This window comes from Malaya genurostris, chromosome 3, assembly GCF_030247185.1.
Source record: "Malaya genurostris strain Urasoe2022 chromosome 3, Malgen_1.1, whole genome shotgun sequence".
In the NCBI taxonomy this organism is placed as follows: domain Eukaryota; kingdom Metazoa; phylum Arthropoda; class Insecta; order Diptera; family Culicidae; genus Malaya; species Malaya genurostris.
Window position 1 is genome coordinate 45,877,763 of NC_080572.1, and position 22,207 is coordinate 45,899,969.

The 22,207-nt window shown below is 38.5% G+C and overlaps 1 protein-coding gene across 3 annotated transcripts in view; it reads right to left on the minus strand.

Moving 5' to 3' along the window:
* The window catches only part of LOC131435200 (paired box protein Pax-6-like), a 160,701-nt gene that overhangs the window by 23,876 nt on the left and 114,618 nt on the right, over window positions 1–22,207 (minus strand). For all 3 annotated transcript variants that reach the window (XM_058602842.1, XM_058602841.1, XM_058602843.1), the window contains exon 3: window positions 19,390–19,530. In XM_058602842.1, coding sequence (XP_058458825.1) covers window positions 19,390–19,530 — 141 coding nt within the window. The remainder of the gene's footprint in view (window positions 1–19,389; window positions 19,531–22,207) is intronic.

Genomic DNA, 22,207 nt, shown 5'->3' on the forward strand with positions numbered 1-22,207 from the left:
CGAAACCAATCGGCCAACCAAACCAGCTAAATTCCCAGTTCCCGCTTTCCACTTCATCAAGCATCAAGAGTGGTTCCGAGAAGTGGCTAAATGACTAGAAAATTCGGTCAATTGCTGCTTCAAATCGTTTTCTTTTATATTGATCAGCCTATATAGCATATCGAATACATGAGCCTATACGCATTTCTCTCCGGGGCTCTATTCAGCAGGATCATCATCATCGAATTGCCCGCTGGTAGCACCGCCATGCACGAGGAAAAAGGATAGCGCATCGGTGAGCCAGCAAATAACAACAAAATCCGATCCGATTTTCAGGTATTGTTTGAGAAAACATAGAAGTCTTCTTGTGAGGGGAGGTTGAGGTGTGCCATGGTGGAGGTGGAGGAACGGAGTCGATCGAATTCAAATGAAATCACGCTTGTAATAACAAAGCTCAACACCCAAGGCCCCTAAATGGGTCGCGAAGAAGGGTGCTGCTCGTACGGAGTCTGTAATCAAGCGCTACCAAAAAATAAAATCGATCCGAGCCTCGCGGGTTCCGCAGTAGAACGGGCAATCCGGCGAACAATAATAACAAGCTTGCTTTTACCTACTATTATGATTGATACAACAACAACAATGTGTGTGTGTAGGATGGGTGCTGCACGAAGACGGACGCAGGACGAGCGGAGGAGTTTGATTCGCGTAAGGGAGGTCTCTCCGCCTAACGCGCGGAATGAGAAATCATTTTGATTATGATTATTTTCATACCATTTTTAATTCTTTCTTGAATATCATCCTCACATCATTACGCGCAATGGACACGGGCGCGGTGCCTCCGCGGGAAGATTTTTGTGAAAACGAGCGTCGATCGAAGATTGATCGATCTTCAAAAGCGCAGCCATCCCGAACAGTAAGGGAGAACAAAATTGTATCTGAGATTGTTACGTAGTGGGGCATTATTTCTAACAAGTGTGTGTGTGTGTGTGTGTGTGTGTGTGTGTGTGTGTGTGTGTGTGTGTGTGTGTGTTGTCAACAAAGAGGTGGAGATCTCAGAGATGACTGGACCGATTTCGATCAAATCAGTCGCAAATGAAAGGTTTTGAGATCGGAAGTTGGCATTTTAAATTATACGAAGTTTTATGTCAAAATTTTTAGTTTTTTAACAATTTTTGTCACAATTCACCTTGTAAACAGAATATGTTTTTAAACTCAGATTCCGCACGGTAATAGTTATCCAACAATAGCTAGCGATAGATTGTTAAAATCCATCCATTTTTAACGGAGATATCGATATTTTTGTGTAAGCGACTTTTCGCTTTATTCCAGTAGTAGGTTTTTCACGCGCTTGATACTAAAGTGTTGTTTCGGAGCAAAGTGAAACACGATTTTCAATTTTGTTTTATGCAATTGTTCCTTAGCACCTAAAAGACTATGCACAGCACCCTTTTTCATGACGTTTCGATTTTAGCACGCTTCGTTTTTGACAACGTAATCGTTCGAACATGACATAAGGAGTGTATCGAAAATAAGCTATCCACATACATTTGTGCATTTGGCTGTCAGCATTCATTTGTTAACTTGTTTGTGCGGTTGAAATTCTGTGCTTTCAAAATGTCGCGTATTGAAAAGAAAGTGAAAATTAAGGTTCTGGACACATAGCCAAGTGAGAAAGGTATTACAATGCGAAAATTGGCGAAGTAGTTTGGAATTCATCATGTCAGTATTAAAACCATCATTAATAAGTTTGGGGAACACTATTCTTTGGATGATCTACCGGGAAGAGACAGAAAACCCGGTTCTTCCAACCCGAAACTGGACCAGAAAGTGGTATCTCTAATCATGAAGAACAAATCAATGCCAATTCGTGATTTGTCCAAAAAAGCAGGAAAGAGGATCGGAATGATCCAGCGTATCAAGAGGCGAAATCACCTGAAGACCTACAAGAAGCAGAAAATCTCGGAACAAAGTGTAGAACACAAGAAGCGAACAGCAACAAGGGCCCGGAAATTGTATTCGCGTCTTTTGCAGTGTCCGGATGCATGCGTTTTGATGGACGATGAGACTTATGTAAAGGAGGACTCAAAAACCCTTCCAGGTCCACAATACTTTACTGTCGTCGTTGGGGAGGATGTGAGCGATACGGACAGGTCGATTCAAGTGGAGAAATTCGGTCGAAAGGTAGTGGTATGGCAAGCAATATGTTCCTGTGGTTTGAAGTCAACCATTTTTTACACTACCGGAAATATAAATGCAGAAATCTATCCATCTGAGTGTCTCCAGAAGAGATGGCTGCCATTATATAAGAAGCATAGTACACCTTCACTGTTTTGGCCGGATTTAGCGTCGGCTCACTTTACCCAAACCACTCTCAATTGGCTTGCGGAAAAGGGTATAAATTTCGTTGAGGAAAATATCAATTCATCAAATTGCCCTCAGCTTCGACCCATCGAACGTTACTGGGCAATCGTGAAGAGGGCCTTCAAGAAGGCTGGTTAGGCAGCTGGGAACATGCAGAAGTGCGATGCAACACTTGTCCGGAACTTGATGAAGAGCATTCGATCAAACGTTCGAAAATTCGTGAAGGAATAACTTAAATTTCATCCGGTTTTCATTATGCTCAAGTTTAACCTCTTACAATAGAGGATCAATTTTTAGTTTGAATAAAATATCGTTTTTTATCATAATTTGAAAGAAAAATTTGGGGATAGTTTATTTTCTATACACTCCTTATAGGAGGTATTCGTATTATAAGTATTTTATAGGGGTATTATTAGTGTTTTGTTACAAGTGACGTTGTGAAAAGGTGCGAATTCCATAAAATAATTCCAATAAATCTTCTCGTAGCAGATTTTGTTAGTTGGTAGATAAGTAAACTTTTCTTTTACACTACCGCTCACCGCGTTTCCGTTTCTGCAAGCACCGGAAGTAGTGACGAAAAATTAAAAAATGGACTTTACTTCGATTGCTCAGCGAATGCCACATCGATTTTCACATAAATAGACAAATATTGAAGGTCTCACAGTTTAATAGACTGTTTGTTCACTTTTATTTGGAACCGATTTTTGGTTCCGGAGGAGCGTCTCAAATTTAAAACCGTTATACGAAGTAACTTTGCAAATCATGTGAGAAATCTGCGAAACTAAACCCAAAACTGCTACGAGTTTGAGGTCATGTTAGTTTATGACCAAACAAATCGATTTCGGATATACCGATCCCCAGTTTTCTGTTTCGGAAAAACTGGCAATCCTAAATGGAATTCATATTGATTTGAATTAATTTGAGCTCAAATAAAAAGTTCAATGATTTCATAGGGTACGATTGAATTTTACTCAAATCCCGGTTCTGCGGGAGTTATAATGTGTTTAGTATTAAAAATTGCAAGCTATCAAAAACTCCAAAAAGGACACGTTCACTTTTGCGCAAAATTACAGTAAAATAGGCATCATTACACCAGGTTTGAAACGTTTGCTTTTATTTTGAAAAAATGTTCTAGTTCTCAAAAGTGTACTTAATGAAAGTAGGAACTATTCAGAAACGTTCTCAAATCACAAATTTTGGCTTGAATAAGAAAAACAAATGAACGGTTCACTTCAAAAATCGGATCACTGTGACTTAGTTTGGAAAATCAGTTCCAGTATTTTTCAAAGCAGAAACCGGAAAAAAACAATGAGTGCAAAAACCGGACCTAGATTTTTCAATTCAAAACCCGTTCAGAAAACTTGTTTTTTTGCAAGAACTGAACAAAAAAAATTTGAATGGAGATATCGGATTCTGAAACAAATGCTTTTATTCGGTTCTTGCGTTCGATCCGGTAACCAACGAGCAGCTCATGCTTCTTTCGCAGCGAAAAAAAAAGAAAAAGTTTTTCTTGCTGTGCTAGGTGTCTTTATTGAACCACAACTTTACAGCAATCATGAATCTAACACCAGCTGCAATAAACGATAAAACGATTGGAATATTCAACAATGAATGAATTTCAATCTTCAATTCTGTAGTATTTTTTAACTTGAAATATAACGGCCCCTTATATTTAGAATCACTACAATCTTAATACAATCTGCTTCTGATTTCGAATCATGTTATTAACTTATCGAGATTCATATATCAAGTTCAAATATAACTTTGAGAGCATCCTGTTATGCTCTATTGATCGGGAACCTCAGAATAATCCACCATTCACTACATCGAAACCTGGCGTATTTTCACAAGCTTCACAGTTCGACATGAGCGATGGCGATGGCAATGATGATGGTGATGATGATGATGATGATCAGTCAATAAAGGTAAACAATCTATCCCGAATCGGTTTTGGAGTGGGAGACTCCACTCGAACCCGGGCCGGAGAAGATTTGAATAAGTATGTTCGGCAAGGTTCGCCGAAGCCGAAAAAAATTGGATTAAATCCCTCCTCAAGTGGGGGTAGTGATATCTGACAATTCGAATCCAAGTGATGACGCTGGCCAGGAGTGGGTAGTTCGGCTTCAGGAGATGGGCTTTGATTGAGACTCAATGGGCCTGTGGCAGGCTCGAGTGCCCGTCAGCGTTGGAACGATCCAAAGTGGCTCTGGACTGGCTGCTTCAGGTCAATTGCTTACCTCTTAAGGAGGCTCGTTCCCTCCCGTTATTTATTTTTACAATATTATGAACTGCTTCCTTGTGCTCGCAGGCAGAGCCTCTTTGCAGTGGAGCTAACAATGCGAACCCTCCAATCCACTCGAGCGTTGCGTAAAGGAGCCAACCGATCTCGGGTTCCCATTCAAAGTCGCACATCCACGTACACACACACACACTCACTCACTCGCTCATGAAGGAAATATAAATTATTTATGCATTACGAGCAATGTTGAACATGAGTCCGGATAAGATTAAATAATGCGCACTTGGCATGGAATTGCTGTTCGGTACACGGTGCGGAATGAAAGTACCTGCTCCCATTCTTCACCGGAGTGGTTGCTGGAGCCTCCTAATCAAGCTTAAGCAGCCGTCTGTCGCTAAAGGAAGATGAATGGTGAATGAACTATAGCTGGTTCAACAAGTTGGATTATTTATGTCCGCTGCCAACGATGTCGGGACCGATAAGAAAGCTACGATGACTTAATAGCAAGGTTGGATGTCCCAGTCGATTGGTGCGATCCCTTTCCAAGTTTGTTGGATTCTCCACAAAGAAACTTTCAGTTGTGTGCTTGATTGTAGATGCACAAATTCCCAAAATAAGAGCAAATTTGAGTGTTGTTGAATTTTTTGCAAAAGTTTGTGTCCATTTAGCAATAAATAGTACTAATTCTCACTCTATTTGCATAAAGCTATTGCGCAAAAGTTATTTTTTACTAAGTAACACAATCAAGAAGCCATGCATGGAAACTTTCTGATTCCAAGTAATGTTTAAATACTATGCAAATTTCAATGAAATAAAACGTTAACTTTTTGGACTTTTGAAAATCGAATTTTTCGCAGACATTCGCTGGAAGTTACCGACTTTTAAAATCTCAACCGAGCAAAATAATAAGTGTATAACAGAAGAAATTTTCAAAGTCAAACAGTCACAGTGTCGAGAATAATTGACGATTCCAGCTAATTCTTTTGCGATTCGTGAATCGGCGGTTTTTTGTTAGTTTAAAAACTTTGTAGGACTTTGTTCATAATTTCAAAACTTTTTATTTATTCTTCCAAATTTATTTCGTCCCGCTCAGAGTAACCAGAGTAACCTAAGAGTGAAATTTTCATTATGGGAGATCGAAAAACGGTTTCTTTTCATATTCAGCTAAATTTCAAACACAAAAACAAAAGTGAAAAGGTTGTCCAAACAAATCGAAAGGATGTATCGTGCTGAAAATTGACATGTCTGCTAAAAGATGAATGAAGTTCATACACATCATAATGTATTTTCGAGATTGCAGCGCATTTCGACAGTCAAAGAGGTTACTTTTTGCCATTTCTGGTAATTTTATAGAGAAATCTGGAAAATTCGAATACTATTCCTAACGAAATGTTCTAAGCAATGGCCAAACAAACAGATATTCGTTATAGTTCATTACCTCACAATACCCTTAATTTGCTTTACAATGTGTAAAACACACATCAAATTACCCTTTTACTGTTCAGTATTTTTCTACGGTTGTGAATTGTAGAACATTATTTTCACTTAGTGATCTGCCAAATTCATTCTATTCATAGTCATCTGTCAATGAAACCACCGGATTTCAATAGATCGTCTGAAAATACTTCGAAAAATTCGCTTCTACATTACTGGCATGTTCGGTTGTCTTTGAAATGTCATTATTTTTCGCAATTCAGGAAAAGTTTGACCAATTTTCAGTATAAACAATGAATGATAATGAAGATTGAGTAAACATTTCTCCCAGATTGATTTAATTTCGAAAGTGAAAACTTTGTCTAACATCGAAAAATTCGTACATGAAATTCTCAATTCGTTATAATTCCCGTAATTTCCTGATAGGTTTTTCAATAAGAGAATCTGGGAGGAAAATGGCCACTTTTGGTTTTACTCGAAAAATAGTACAGAATATAATATTTTCATTCGGAATGTTATATAGTATTCGAAAACTGCAACTTTTGCAAATGACAATTGTAGCTAATGCTCAGGTCCTTGTATAGAGAGCTTACCCGATGGGATGTGACTTTTAGTGTTCGAATCATTGCGAGTGACCATTTTTGTCACAGTTACCTCAAAATATATTTTAATACAGCCTAGAGTTTATATTTCATAGAAAGGTTATGTAGTCACTACGAAAACCGATTTTTAAGCGAGGCCCAGACCGACTCGCAAAATGTCTGCAGGCGTATGCATGTATGTATGTATGTATGTAATATTTCTTTGCACATTTCTTGGAGATGGCTGGATCGATTTTCATAAACATAGATTCAAATGAAAGAAACATACAAAGTATTCGAATTCGACATCAGGTTCGGGAATTTCAGGGAGACATGTGCAAAAAAAAAAGAAAATAAATGCACTAACTTTTCTAAGAAATGGTGAATGCTATTTTCACAAACTTAGAATAAAATCAAAGGTATAATTTTCTTATACAAAGTTGCTGAACCTTAGTTGGATCCGACTTCCGGTTTCGGAGTGACAGGATGATTAGTGTAAAAATTCCAATTTCAAATAACTTCCTTTTTTTCTCGGACATGGCGTGCTGATTTCGATAAACTTAGGTTATAATGAATACGTAATACGTCCAACTTTCATCCGGACCCGATCTCCGGTTCTGGAATTACAGGATAAATAGTATTGAAAATTAAAAACTTTTATAAGAGCGGTGATGCAAAATACGTAATTATATTTCAAAACTGGGCTCAAATCAATTTCAATCGCTAAGCCTTGTCAGTTGACGGCCAAATGAATCGATTCCGAATCTACTAGTCCCCTACTTCCGGTTCTGGAAACATTGGGAATATTGCTCACACATTCTAAAATCGAACTCACTTTTCTCAGCGATGGCTTGATCTATTTTCGCAAAATTAGTTTCAAATGAAAGGTTTTATGATTCCATACGGAGTTCCTGAATTTCATTCCGATCCAACTTTCAATTCCAAAAATACAGAGCTAGGAGTGTAAAAATTTCAAACCTTCATATAAAGCGCACCGGTACGAACATGCGCTGGTACGGTAGAAGAAAACACAACACCACATCTCCGAACGAAGCACACGCCATGCGGTGTTCGATTTTGTACACGAGGTAATGACACCGAAGATCAGGGTTGAAAATATAAGCGAGTCCATCGGCACCGAACACACACGAGCACAAGTTTTCGACCGTGTCGAAAAAAACCAGTATAACTATAATGATAGTAGAAATAATATAAATCCACGCCAGGTGAACGACCATAATAATAACGACGGTATAAAAATATCAATAAAAATCTTATCAAGCATATTTTATGCTACTGGTTCAAAAGTATTACTCTATATAATGGTATAAATTTCATATACGGAACTAACGAGAGCGCAGGATTTCGCTTGTTCAATATGTTTATTCGAAATAGTGCATGAGCTGTAAATCAACCAGCTTGAATTAAAACGAGGTCATTGTCTCTAAAAGGTTATGCAAAATCACTTGAAAACCCAACTATTGGTCCAGAGGGCCAAGTGTCATATACAATTCGACTCAGTTCGTCGAGCTGAATAATATCTGTGTGTGTGCCAAATAATCTCACTAGGTTTTCTCGGAGATAACTGAGCCGATTTTGACAAACTGAGGCTCAAATATTGGTCATATATTCCAGAATGGATCTCTAACACTTCTCTCAGCGATGGCTTGACCAATTTTGACAAACTTAGGTTCAAATGAAAGGTCTTCTGTAGGCACATACCCAGAAGGGGGCGTACTGTGTCAAAGATAAATAAAATGGAAATTAAATCCAGGGCAAAATAAACGACAGTAATAATAAGACACTTAACTGTTCTGGATGACTCTCTGGAAAGAGAATGTGCGCAACCTTACCATCGTTGAGCAAGAATTAGAATTATCAAATTAGAAAGATATCCTGCCGCTGGATCTCGCACATACTTATTTAGGACTAAAAAGGCGAGCGCAAGTGCACTTCGAGTACATGTTTGGCTGGACCCATTATTATACGCCAGAGAAATAAATGATTACCCGACAATGGACTGAAGTCGTCGTGGCACGAGTGTCTGGAAGGGAATGGGTCGGAGAGATCATGATGCTGGTTTTCTGGGATTGTCGTGGTATAATTTTGGAGTACTAAATTGATTAAAGACCGAAATCGCTGCGAAAGGACCTTACATGAAGCACATGAGCATCGCCACGATTTAGCGCTCTAATTCTACTTTGCTCACCTGATTTGGCCTCCTCGAACTGTTATCTATGCCCAAACCTAAAGTCATATCTGAGAAATCGATGTGAGTTTCGTTTTGGAATTTTGAACCGCTACTTCCGGAACCTGATACCGAAACATGTATAACTAAAGTATGTTTGTATGGCCATCAACTAATATGACATACAAATTACGAAGATGCTCTCGAAATGAACATTTAGTAGGTCCTAAACATGTGACATTGAAATGGCATGACGGTAAACGTTAAGAAATGTAATACAACAAAATTCTTTCGGTCATAGTTTCAAAATTTTATTTAAATACCTAATAATGATAGTTCTAGTGTAAAAGTTTAAGGTGTCTGTTAAAAATGCCGGTTAATGGCGCACCGGAAATTATCCATTTAAGCAATCTTCAGTTAGATTATTTTTTCATTCTGACCCTCTCCCGAAATCAAATCCTGGGTACGGGTCTGTGGCTGATGGGACGAATCTTACATAGGGATTGTCCAGATGACGTGGGTACTTGTCGATGGTGACCGCATTCTTTTGTTCCTGTGGGAACTGTCCACTTGGCATCAATATGATCTAATAACGGTTAAAATGCTTTTGTGGCGTTTACAGTTTCAATGTGGGATTTACCTATGATGTAACACTCAAAAGAGCTACAAGTATTTACTAAAATTGAAAATGTTACTTGGGATAACCTTACAGGAAAATAAAATAATGTGTGTTCGTCTTCATGGTGTTTGTTGAAAAATTGTTTTTAAGCTAGTCTCGGGCGCCAGAAATGTTCACTACGGCTCTGTTCATTTAATATATTAGCTTACATCAAACAATCGAACTGTTAGAGTATATTCATTAGTATTATTCGAAACATTAATAAATTGATCCTTGCACACTCTAAAATGCACCTGCAACAGAGAAGCTAGTTTTTATCCACTGGATTGGCGGGCACACGTCTCGTCTTGTTTTGTCTGTCATTGTTCCAAAGCACTCCGGTCTCTCGTTCTTCCACAACAAATCCAATCGGTTCGCGCTACCCGGTCAAATAGCCACAACCAATCGAATTTATCGCAATCACACACGACTGACAGCCCGGGTAAATCCGATTGACTATAAAAGCCGGTAAATTGAATTTTTAATACTCGGTCATTTTCCGATCGGTCCTTTCCGGACGATCGAGAAGTGTACGGAATCGATCAGGCTAATTGAAAGAAATATGGCAGTCACAACTATCAGACAGCTCCTCACCGGTCCTGGCCCCCGCGCGCAAAACCCTGTGGAGGAAGAGGGAACCCGCCGTAGTGAACCAGAGCGAAACAGGCAGAACGTGCGCTAACGGATTATCGCGGTACTTTCGCACCGTGGTCAACCGATGGCGACGGCGGCAACGGCGACGACAACGACAACGACGACTGATGATGGGTCGATTGTTGGCTTCTTCACGCTCACGCCTTGATTCAATTGAATGGTGCTATTGATACTTTTAATATCGACTGGACGGCTGACTGTAAGTGTGTGTGTGTTAATGTGAAAATGTTGCAATACCCTACCAGTATGCAAATATCACGTGCGCTTAGGATTGCAATTGCAGCACCAAGCAAGCATCGCCCATCGTCTTCCGCATGGCCGAGGAAAAAAGGGAGGAGAATCGATTCTGTTTTGCTCGCCAACGAGTATGGGCTGGAAATGGTGCGAAATGAGATTAAAAGTCGTAATTGAATCCAGCCCAAGATGGCATCAGGTACTGAGGCACTGCCCGCCGGTTGTGTCGAAGTTGAACGAACTTTTTCAACTGCGACAATGAATTGCGTGTACTTTCAGTACCGTGAGGTAAGCAGGCTTGTTTGGTGATGCGATTTGCTGTGCTTCCCCGGATTAGTCTAATGTGGGAGGGCATGAAGCGGAGAAGTAGGGAACCGCCAGACTGATAATCTGTCAAATTGTCAAATTTCAGTTAGACTTTCATTACGTTGACTGATTTGTGCAAAAAAAGTGTTGGTTAAATCAATCTTCTAGCCGAAAAGTTTTTGCGATAATTTTACCAACACATGGGTAATCCACACTATCAAGCCTGTAGCGTTTACGAAAAGCATCGACAAAATTGTCTTCTTCACACATCTTAATTCACGTTTTCGACATAAATTCTCGGCAATCAAGATTACTCGTTTCGCGTTCCGAACACCGAACGTCTCAACCCCTGAACGGAATCTCGGCACGGATAAGATGTTACCGATACGATAATGTGACGCGTACGCCTTTTTAACTGCTCTCACGTTTTTTTTCTTTTTCAGTCTCGCTCCCTATGTAGAGTCCGTTCGCTCGGTACGCGGTACGAGTGGCCAAACCGATGCTGTGATATCAGTCAGGCCGTACCGTGCCCCACCCGAGTCACACGGGGCACGCACATCAGTGACTAACTCACCATAATGAGTGGGTTAATTCTCACATTTGTCACAATTTTACATGCATCAAAATAATATATGGCATGGCAATGGGTGGTGGGAAAATTCTGCACCGGAAGATATGGGCTATAAGATAGATGGATCGCTCTGATTTGGTAGCCGGTGGTTGATCAGCGAACGGCCTCCGGCGTGAAACTGAACGAGTTCGAAGTGGTGCAATGTGTTCGAAGGATGAGGAATGAAAAATTATCCCCGATAAACGGGAACGTGGTTTAATTTTTTCATGCCGAGCGTGTTTTTTTTGGATCGAAAGATAGGTAATCCTGAACTGTCTGATTTTTGAATTCTTGAACATACATAGTTGAAGGTAGATCTATTCTCTTCGTCAATTTGGACTTTCGAGTACTTCTCCAAATGTAACCTGCAACCAAACCAAAAAATTCGAAGCACTCTTCACATATACTCGAAAAGTTGAAATACTAAGTTTCCGACTAAGCATGCTCAAAGATACAAAATTTATTTTCGTTGACAAGTTATAAGTTGTCATTGTTGATTCATTTATTTTATTTCGGCTTTAACCGCTGGAAAGGAGAATTCATTAAGTTCGTCAAAGTCGTTCAAATGAAATATTATGCCGTGGCCTTGTCGAATAACTTAAAATTAGCCCTCATTTCAAGTCAGTGTTGGTGATTGCCGAAAATTTGACAGAAGCTGCTATATTGCTATCTATGTTGTATACATTTTCAATCCGGTAGAAGATGCTACAAGAACTCGAGTCTCTCAACGCATGAACCGTGAGAGAATTTTGCTACATTTCTTCGCTCCCCTTCATACTCTGAGTATTTCACGGCCTTAAAAAAAATTTTCAGTTTGATAATGATCGTTGCTGTGTGGAATTTCTTAAGAGAGAATCGCAAGTTGACAATTATCGCAGAAAATCGAATCGAATCAACTTGATGATTCTCATACTAGGTTGCAATATTTCAAAACCCTTGTGTGGAGAATTCACAGACATTTTCATAGACACAACTCATACAAAGGTTATATGCACATAGTTAGAATAAGCGACAATAGTGAAATGATTCTATCGCCTGCCTGTATAGAATCGGATCGCGAAACGAGAATAAGCGACCGTTTGTTGCTTCAGAGAGGATCTCCACAGCAGCGTGCGAACCTTTGATGCTCAGAAATGTCATCGAGAGAAATTCGCTCTCGCACTGGTGTCAATTCTATGTTAAATGAGCCATACCGGGTTTTTGTTGTTGCGATGATATCCGTCTCTCTTTGATGGCACTGATTCAATCGTGTGGAGAGTTGCCAGTGAACGTTCTTTGATACTATAAAAGCCATCCTTGTTTCAAATAATGAATTGTCAACTGGTAAATGTACGTATTAACGTACTAGCTCCGGTGTTCGGAGAGCAGAATTGTCAAACGACTAAGCGGTTAACGTTTCTCTCCAATATTTTTCTGATTACTTAACCTACAATCAACGGAATTCGACACACATTCGCTTTAGCCAAAAAAAAAGAAACATTACCAACAATTAATGTGACAATGTGAAACACTTCTGTTAAGTAAAAATAGAACAAATGAACATACTGTCATCTCATCCTTTGAATCAATGCACTGAACAGAGATCCCTCTCTAATGACTTCGACATAATGGATATAAGGTGCTATACGTTTTCTCTTCCAGATGTGATTCATGCTTCCGGTAATCGATAAAAAAGCTCCGTAACTTGAATTTTGTATTGATAAACTTAATACAATGTTGAAGTGTTTTTCTACTAGAGTTGTTCATTCGGTAGAGTAGGATATATTTACAATTTGTATTCAGCCTAAGTAATCAAAATTTCTTCTTCGTTCCGTTTTAAGGAATTACTCATACGTGAATGTTCACTAAGGTGGGACAAAATATTGATATCTGCTCCACCAAACTTTTCGTGTTTCTTTTGGGTCCCATAAGCATCATGCAAAATTTTAGCTCGATCGGAGAAATTATATTTTCGCGCCCGTGGTTTAATGTTTGTATGGGATTTAGTATGGGGAAATTCACTTTTCTAAAAAAAAAATCGGCTGGAGACCAACCTATGAACTCTAAAAATCAGCGCTTGTGTTATTTTCGTAGAAAATTTATCGAGCAGGAAAACTTTAGAAGACAACAAAACAATCCGTTATTATTAAAGTTAATAAAGGATAACCGGACAATGGCTCACTCCCTAATATATCTAGCACCACTGCTGTTAGTGTTGGTAATATGATTGTGCTTTCTTTTATTATGCTCTAACGGTTGATTTGAGTTGTTTAATGTCTTCACAAAAGTTTCTCAGCTGAGTATGAGGATTATTTTTTAGGTGACAAGCCATGTTCCAAAACATACTGTAAAGACACAAAAAAGTCTAACTTTTTAATCCGAAGAAATAGGTTCTTAGAACCTTCTACAATATTTTAGATAAACTCAAATCCAATAACTTTGCCGATTATATAAACTCTCTATCTCTTATAGTTTAGAATATATAGATGGTACTATTTTATGCAAACAAAACCACTATCTACATGACTTTTTGTGTCTTTACAGTAAGGTTTGGAGCATGGTTTGTAACTTAAAAATGATCTTAATACTCTGCTGAGTAACTATCGTGAAGACATCAAACAACTTGGATCGATCGTTATAGCACATTAAATGGAAGTCACATCATATTACTTTCACTAGCAGCAGTGGTGCTAGATATAACATATTAAGGAGTGAGCCACTGTTCGGACCTTGTGTCGGTTTTCCTTTAATAACTTTTTCTACAAACGTCGGATTGTTTTGCGGTCTTCGAAAGTTTTCTTCCTCGTTAAATTTTCTACGAAAAAATCACATGCACTGATTTTTAAAGTTTATAGGTTGATCTCCAGCAGATTAACATTTTGTTAAAAGTGATTTTTTCCACACTAAATCCCATACAAACTTTAAACCTCGGGTTCGAAAATAGAGTTTTTTCGATCGGGCTAAGATTTTGTATGGTACTTGTGGGACTCAAAAGGAAAACGAAAAGCGAGAAATAAACCTTTTCATCTTTTTCCCATACATTCTTGTCCCACCCTAATGTTTACCCACACGAAAAAGCCTGCGATTGCAAAACAACTAAAATATTAGTTGTTTTTCTGATTTTGATTGGTTAAAATTTGGTACAACTAATCGACTGTTGTTTTAATTAATCTGTCATTTTTGATTTATCGTGCTGGCAGCTTAGCAACGACACCCAACAAAGACACGCACCACAAACAAGTAATGAAACGTTTCAGTTGAGCAATACCAAACTCCCTGAGCGAACAATGAATCGTTCCAATGAGGTGTCACTCTTGCAATTGAGCAGACACAATACCAGCAAAGTTACTTGTATGCATGAAAGCAAAAACATGTCTCAGTTGTTTCAACCAATCATTCAGTTATTTGAACTTAAGACGCCAATTTCAATAAATATTTTTTACTGTTACCCTCTTCGGGGGGCAGCTAATCGTTCACTGCTTGAACAACGAAATTTTACCTAATTAACTGCTTATATCTTTATCACTAAACTCACAAAGGATATATAAATGCACCAAAAGATTACAATTCTCAAAAGGGAACTCACCAGAAAAATGATCACAGGGAATTAGGAAATTTTTTCCATCACTTGCAGAACGGCTCGCTGGTAAACCTAATGCTACAGATACAAATTAAACATTTATACTGTAGAAATATCTATTTAACACATGTAAAACTTGTTTTACAATTAACTGTTATATTCTTCAGCATGCTTTCACTACCACTACGCAACTAACATAAATGACGTTCATTTACCATTGAAAATTTTCAATATGAAACGCTTCTGGTGAAATGAAGAGGTTTTTTGTTTTGCGTTTTGCTGTTTTCGTTCTCCGCCAAGTGACAGCATTTGAATACAACAGTTTCGGTTACCTGAATGGTTATGACAAAATCAACAGATATATTAGTTAAATCAACAACATTTTAGTTGAAACAACCAGGGCGTGAAACAACAACTGCAATATTGTAATTTTGTCATCTGCGGGTTCTCCGTGCAACAGAACAAACTTTGAAGCAGCTCCTTATACAGCTTTTAAGCACCGAGAAAGTTTTTTCAGAACTTGTTCTGTACGTTCAAGTTGCCAAAAAGTACCACGCGTACTTTAAAGTGGATATTTTCAGGTACTGTGGAATTTTTTAATTGCCCTAAGCGACGACGCCCAAATTTTAATTTGATATTGATCTTACCAGTTTGAACATTTTTTACAGAATATGAAATATAAAATAGCAGTCTCAACTCATTATGCTAATCATCTTGAACATTGATATCTAATTACCACTTATTGTATGCGCTTAGTCTTATCTAAATCATTAGAAAGCAAAATGCAAGGAAAATCTCTTAGTTTGACCTTAGCGCTTCTACAGCACAATATTTTTATTAATTAATCACGCCCTCGATGACCAATATTATTTAACTGTCACCATTGGACACAATTCATCAACTGGTATATAATATCAGAACTTCTTCTCCTGCCTGCACTACCCATACTTGCATATCAGTCCCATGTGGATGTCCCATGTGCCGATGTCGAGAAAAAGACGATCAAACTTTTTTTAACCGAATTTTTTTATTCATTGTGCCACTTAATGCTAAACCATAATATTATTATATGAAATATCGGTAATACACCTTTGCTATTCCAATATTGCAACAAATGAAATTATTGAAATTTGCACGGAATGGGACTGACATGCGGGTACATTGCAGATGGGACAGATATGTGTTGATATTTTTTTCACATTTTACTGAATAAACCCTCAGCTTTTATTGCAATTTCTGAGAGTATATTGAGGATAGATTTCATTTCACAAGCTAACTCAAAATTGACGAAAATCAATACGCGAGTATGGACAGTACAGCAATAATTTTGATACCCAAATAAGCACGTGGTTCGAAATGACGAATCATATGGATCAAGTATGCATGTGAAATCTCCACACAAAACGATCTAGTATTCCCTTCTTCGATGGTCAAATACTTATGTAACTCGTTATGCGCCAATGCGCCAATGCGCCAAACACCTATCGATGCTCTAGCAAGCATAGATATATTTTTTTCATATAACTATTTTTTTCGGTAAAGAACTCGAAAATATTCGACACGTATTTTTTATTTCAATATGGTACGTAAAATTTTTCGAGGTATGATTTTTCGAAATTTCGCGTTTTCAAAAAAGAGCCATATTTCAACAGCCTATACTGTAAAATGGAATAAAGATTCAAAAATTTGTCCAAGACATGAAATAAGCGATTCCATAAAACAACTTTTAAAGTTAATATAATGAAAAAAGTAAAAATAATAAACAAATAAGAAATTTTCAAACGTGGGCCTAATTTTTTTTTTTGAAAAAAGAAATCTTAGGGTTTTAACTCAATCTCAGATGATAATCGTTTTGATTGCGAGGTATAGTGCTGGATTCACGTATCATCCATTGTTACATATCGACGCAAAAAATTGATTTATTACTTGTAAACATGGCCAAACACTGATCTGAATTATCAACACGTTGTTGTTTTCGATTGGCTGTAAGTGAAATGTTCATGCAGAATTGTAAACACGACCCTCTGGACCTTGGTTCAAAGATCGGGTTACACTGTGAAGAAAGACAGAAAGCAATGTGTTTTATTGTATTGCTACATATATTGATATAATGATGATAAAAATTCGACTCAGTTCGTCGAGTACACAACATTTTTTGCACTCAATTATTTCGGAGATGGCTGTACTGATTTGCATGAGCTTAGGTTCAAATGATCCAACTTCCAGTTGCGGAATTACAGGGTGATATGAAAAAAGTGCGCTAACTTTTCTCAGAAACGGCTGAACCGATTCTCACAAACTTAGTGACTCAAATCAACTCAAATTAAAAAGCTACAATTGTCCCACACAAAGCTCTTGAACTTTATTTCGATCCGACTCCCGATTCCGGAATTACAGGGTGATTAGAGTAAAAAATCCTGTTTCAAATTTAACTTAAGTTCAAATTTACGGTCTTCTGATCCCATACATAACTTCCAAATTTCATTCCGATCCGACTTCTGGCTCCGGAGTTATACGGTAAAGTGTGTTGAAAGCTACTCCAATCGGTAGCTTTTATCAATAGACAAGCAAACAAACTGGTTCCGTCTATCCTGGTACCCGTTTTCCGATTCCGGAACCACTGGAAATAGTGGTCATATATATTTCAAAATTGATTTCACTCACTTTTCTCAACGATGGCTTGAGCGATTATTGCAAACTTAGGTTCAAATGAAAAGTCCCATATTGAATTCTTGAATTTCATCCGAATCCGACATCCGGTTTCGGAATCAAGTGGGTGAAGATTGTTTAAATATTTATACCGTCACTAAGAGCGGCGAAGTAAAACACGTAGAATAATTTCTTAACTTGCCTGGAAACTATTACAATCGGTAGTCATTGTCAGTAGATGGCCAAACAAACTATTTCGATTATTCAAAGTTGATAGTTTTTGTTTAATTTTAACATCGGTCCACCGTGTTATACTCACTGACATTATACTGTACAAATGCAACACACCGATAGCGTTGTAATTGTTACTTGTACTTCAAAAATTGGGGAACATAACGATACATCGCTTTAAAGGAAAAAAATGTTATTCTATTCTACTATATTATGATATATAGTGAAATTTATGTTCTTTTAAAGTGATTTGTTACGTTCCACTAGTAATTTTTGAACATAATGTTGTACATTCCTATCGACACCCTACGAGAAACTTATTGGCATAAATCTTCAAATAACCAGGGAAAGCGTCTCCTCATCGAAGTAACTCTCATGTAACAGAAAAAATAAATAGATTTCACTCCAGCTTCATGAATATAAGTACTAATTGTGATGAAAACAACTGCACAAATTACTTCGTTTAGCCGCTCGAAACAGAAGCTGCCTGTAACGCAAAACCGTGGATTAAATTTCACAACACCCTACACTGTAGTAGGAGCAGTTTACAGCACCTTGGTTATTCCTTAGCCGCCCGATAAATCGTTCGATTATCGATGTGCCATATTTCCCCGGAATTGGTGCGAATCAAACACCGCAACGTCCATACAGACAGCAGCATCGGTAGCAGTCCAAGCCAATTCCCGGCAAGATTGGATTGTTCCGATAGCGATTATGATTTACGATGCAGCGTAGATTATGGTTTCGATTCCGGCTCATTATGGTGCTATTTTCTGGCGAGTGATGGGTTGCGCAGTGAATGTAGAATCGAGAGAAAGCCCCGCCTCGGATGAGCTGCACCAGTTCCGCCGAGCAACGATGTTTCAATTTAGGTCCATTCGCTGCGGTTAAACCTGTGGAAGACACCGAACAATGCCAGCTTTGGGAAATCGATTTGATGGTGAGAATCCGAAATTTTCTTTTCAATGGACCGGGGCAACAAGATCCAACATTGCACGTCACAATAACTCAATAGTTATCCTCGAGTGATAAACCCGATCGATTCCCACCCTCCAGCGTTCGATCGTCAACCGTGCTAAGAACTCCCGTCTTTGCTCGCATCAATAAATCAATCGTTTATCAATTTGCCCTGATCTGGTCTGAAGTCTGGCTCCCCCGGATTCAGATTACAAACTTGTTGCACAAATTTGCTTCTCATCATCAGCATCATTTGATGCATCAGTGAATCACTGCTTCTGCTGCTGCCGATTCTGCTGTTGCTGCTGTTGGTGCATCCTCAGAAGTCCATCTCGCGAAGACATGACTCCCGGACGGTGTGCGTGTGCATGCGGAAAAATTTGCATATCAATCTGGGCGGCATGAAGCGAGACTCAATCGACGCGAGATTGATGTGTCTTCCCAATCCGTCGTTTCCCTTGCGTACAACGGACGAATCCGTACGAATCCAGTCAACCAGTGTGTGAGACGGTTTATAGCAGTCATTAGTAGGTAGAAGGAGGGGGGTTGTGACTTTTGCTTTGATTTTTGATTGATCCCGGTTTTATATGGGACCCGGGATGCTCTTGCAGATTCCCATCCGGTGATAAGTGTCACAACGCAGTCGTTCCGGTCCATCCAAGCCGGATCGATCGATCGGATCGATTAACCGACCGACCGACCGACCGAGCGACCGGCCGACCGACGGCAATCAATGAGTTCGGACTTACCTTCTGAGATGAGACGCTCGCGGATTTCCCAGGCGAAGATGGTCGGGTTCTCCCGTTTGTACTGTTCGATTTTGGAGACGACGGCCGGTGTCGCCACTTTCGGCTTGGACCCGCCGATCAGACCGGGTGGTCGCAGGGTACCTGCAAGTAACACAAAAGATTGAAGGAAACATCGTCAGAACAAAGCTGCATTTGCATACGCCCCGGGTCGAGGTTTATATATATTTTGTACTGTTTATCTTGATGATGGAGACATGATTCGGCGCGCGATTTGGTTTGTGTTTGTTTAATGTAATTACGGTTACCGGAGCGATTGAATGCGTCGATTCTCCCGTGGAGACGAGTGATTGACAGGGAAAGGAAGTTGGTGTTCGACGATGGATTTCCGCCGCAGCGAGGGTGGTCTGCGTAATAAGTATTTGACCGGTTATTTGCACTGCTGGAAGGACGGGGATTGTAAAAGGTATCGAGTTGAGAAACGGTCAGTTGTTCCAGATAGAAGTGTTAGAACTGGAACATTTCAAATTCGATGTGTCTTCGAATTGATTAATTAACTCTTAATTGTCAGTGAAAAATACATTTTGTTGATTTTTTATACTTTCAACATAATGCTTTGATATAGCATCATTCCCTCGTAAGAAACTTCGAACCTCAATTTCAATTTCCCCACTGATACGCCACATAAGTTTCTTATCTACATCACTTCACCGTTTTCGAATACTGATTTGATTTTTTTCTAACTTTTTTCGCTAGAACATAGCTTGAGATAGTTGAAAGAATTTCCAACTTCCTTACAAATGGATGGAATTGAAATAAATAATGATAAAGCCTGTACCTAACCCATTTTATGATGGCAACTCTAGGCTTTGCGACTTGATGGATGACAGCAACGTTCGTTGAGAATTGAGAATCCACATCTGCAGATTTCACGGAAATCGATAAGTTACCAATTGATTGAGATTTGATTAATGACAAAAGACAACTGAAACCGCAATGGCAGATTCCTTGCCAATCGGACGTTTCCATAAACCGATGCATAATTTGCTCAAATAACTAAAAAAAACTATTGGGAAAACATAACGGTAAGTTTTTTTTTCTATCGAGGACTCAACCTTATGGTTATTCGGCTCTCCGGCTCGGAATTTGTTTTAGTTCTGTATGCGAGAAATGGAATACAGGAAAAGGCGATGGCTCTACCTATTTTGAATAATTGAGAAAATACATTGCAATCGGACCAACATTTTACTAATAAGTCGTACTTCACATCTGAGGAGAACTTTTTTGTCGTGAATACGACTTACTTTACTATGGGGTGCCTTTTCAAAATTTACCCTCTGAGAGAGTGATAAGTTTTTGATCGTGAATATCTCTTGTTGTATCTAATGAATCAACATAATTTTTGCTACATGCCATCAGAAATATGATCACAATTTTATGATAAAATATTCAGTTGTGAGACATAATCTCAAATACTTGAAAATTAAACTTTTCTGAAATGTTTGGTATAAACGAGTATCGAAGAGGATAATTCATAAGGCGCGTTTGTCTTTCTCGTATTTTTAAAGCTCATAGCTCAGTGATCTGTGAAAGGATTTATATAATATAACTACCAATAGAATCGAAATTTTTCTACTTAAACGTGTATAGCAAAAGCATTGAAGTATTTCAATAGTACACTATTGAAAAACCTGTCTCATTTGACCCATGTCAACACCAGCCAATCAGAACTCGTTCTGAGGAAGAGAACAAAATATCTGCTGCTATACAACAAATCGTTCAAGAAAATGTTCCGAACAGTGTTTAATATCGTAGTGAGATGCACAATTTGGTCCTTCTTAAAGGCAGGAATGATTCCGTCCAGGATCCGGATAGTTTCTTTCAATGAAATGCAAATCTGAAATGAAATATCAAAATTAAAATTCTATATGCTGCTTTTTTTTTTAGAGCCGTTAGGACCGCCCATTAGTAAAAAAGCTACAAACGAAATCAGGTAAAAACAAGCCTCTCAACAAAAATTGGATCAGTTTGGATTCTATCGCCACTGCGAGCAGATGTATTTTGTGTCGATTGCAAAGCTAGTTTCGCTTCCGACAATAGCGATTACGTCGCAGCTGCCAGTCATTTGCATTGGTGAAAAAGCAACGGTGGAAACTCTAAAATTACAATTGATTGATAATTCATACAATTGATCAACTAATTGATATTCGGAAGTGTTAAGGAACATGTCAGTTGTTTTCGTATTCACGACATCCAGTTATGTCTCTGACATTACCCACCCGCCTTTTTTTCTTTCAACAATATATATAATACGGCACACTGTGTTAGCTCTAAAATGTCGAGAGTAAAAAGAAATTTTTGTTATCTATGACGTTTTAAGATCGCGAGATTTTCTTTTTCTTTTCAAAGTTGAATAACGTAATCATGCTCATCTGAATATGATAAAATATTCGAAAACTATTCCTAAATTCTTTGGCTATTATATTTAAAAAAACAACATCATTTTTAGGTTTGTTCGCGACAAAATCTAAACAGATTGAAATTGGAACACAACAGTTGCTTTAAGTTCAATCCAAACTGCCCTTTGTGATTTAATTGTGCATTAGTAGTAATCTTAAAACTAATTACAGTTCATTTAGGGGTTAGCCAAATTTTGTGCTAGGGCACATAACCGTTTTTATTATTTTTATGTTTCGTCTTTGACTCATCAGTGCAAAGCAGTTCAAATTGAACTACTTAGTGCTAAACTCGGCCAGAAATAATCGAAAACACGCTTTCGTTCGGCACGTCAGAAAAGACATTGCTCTCCGTTGAACTGCCG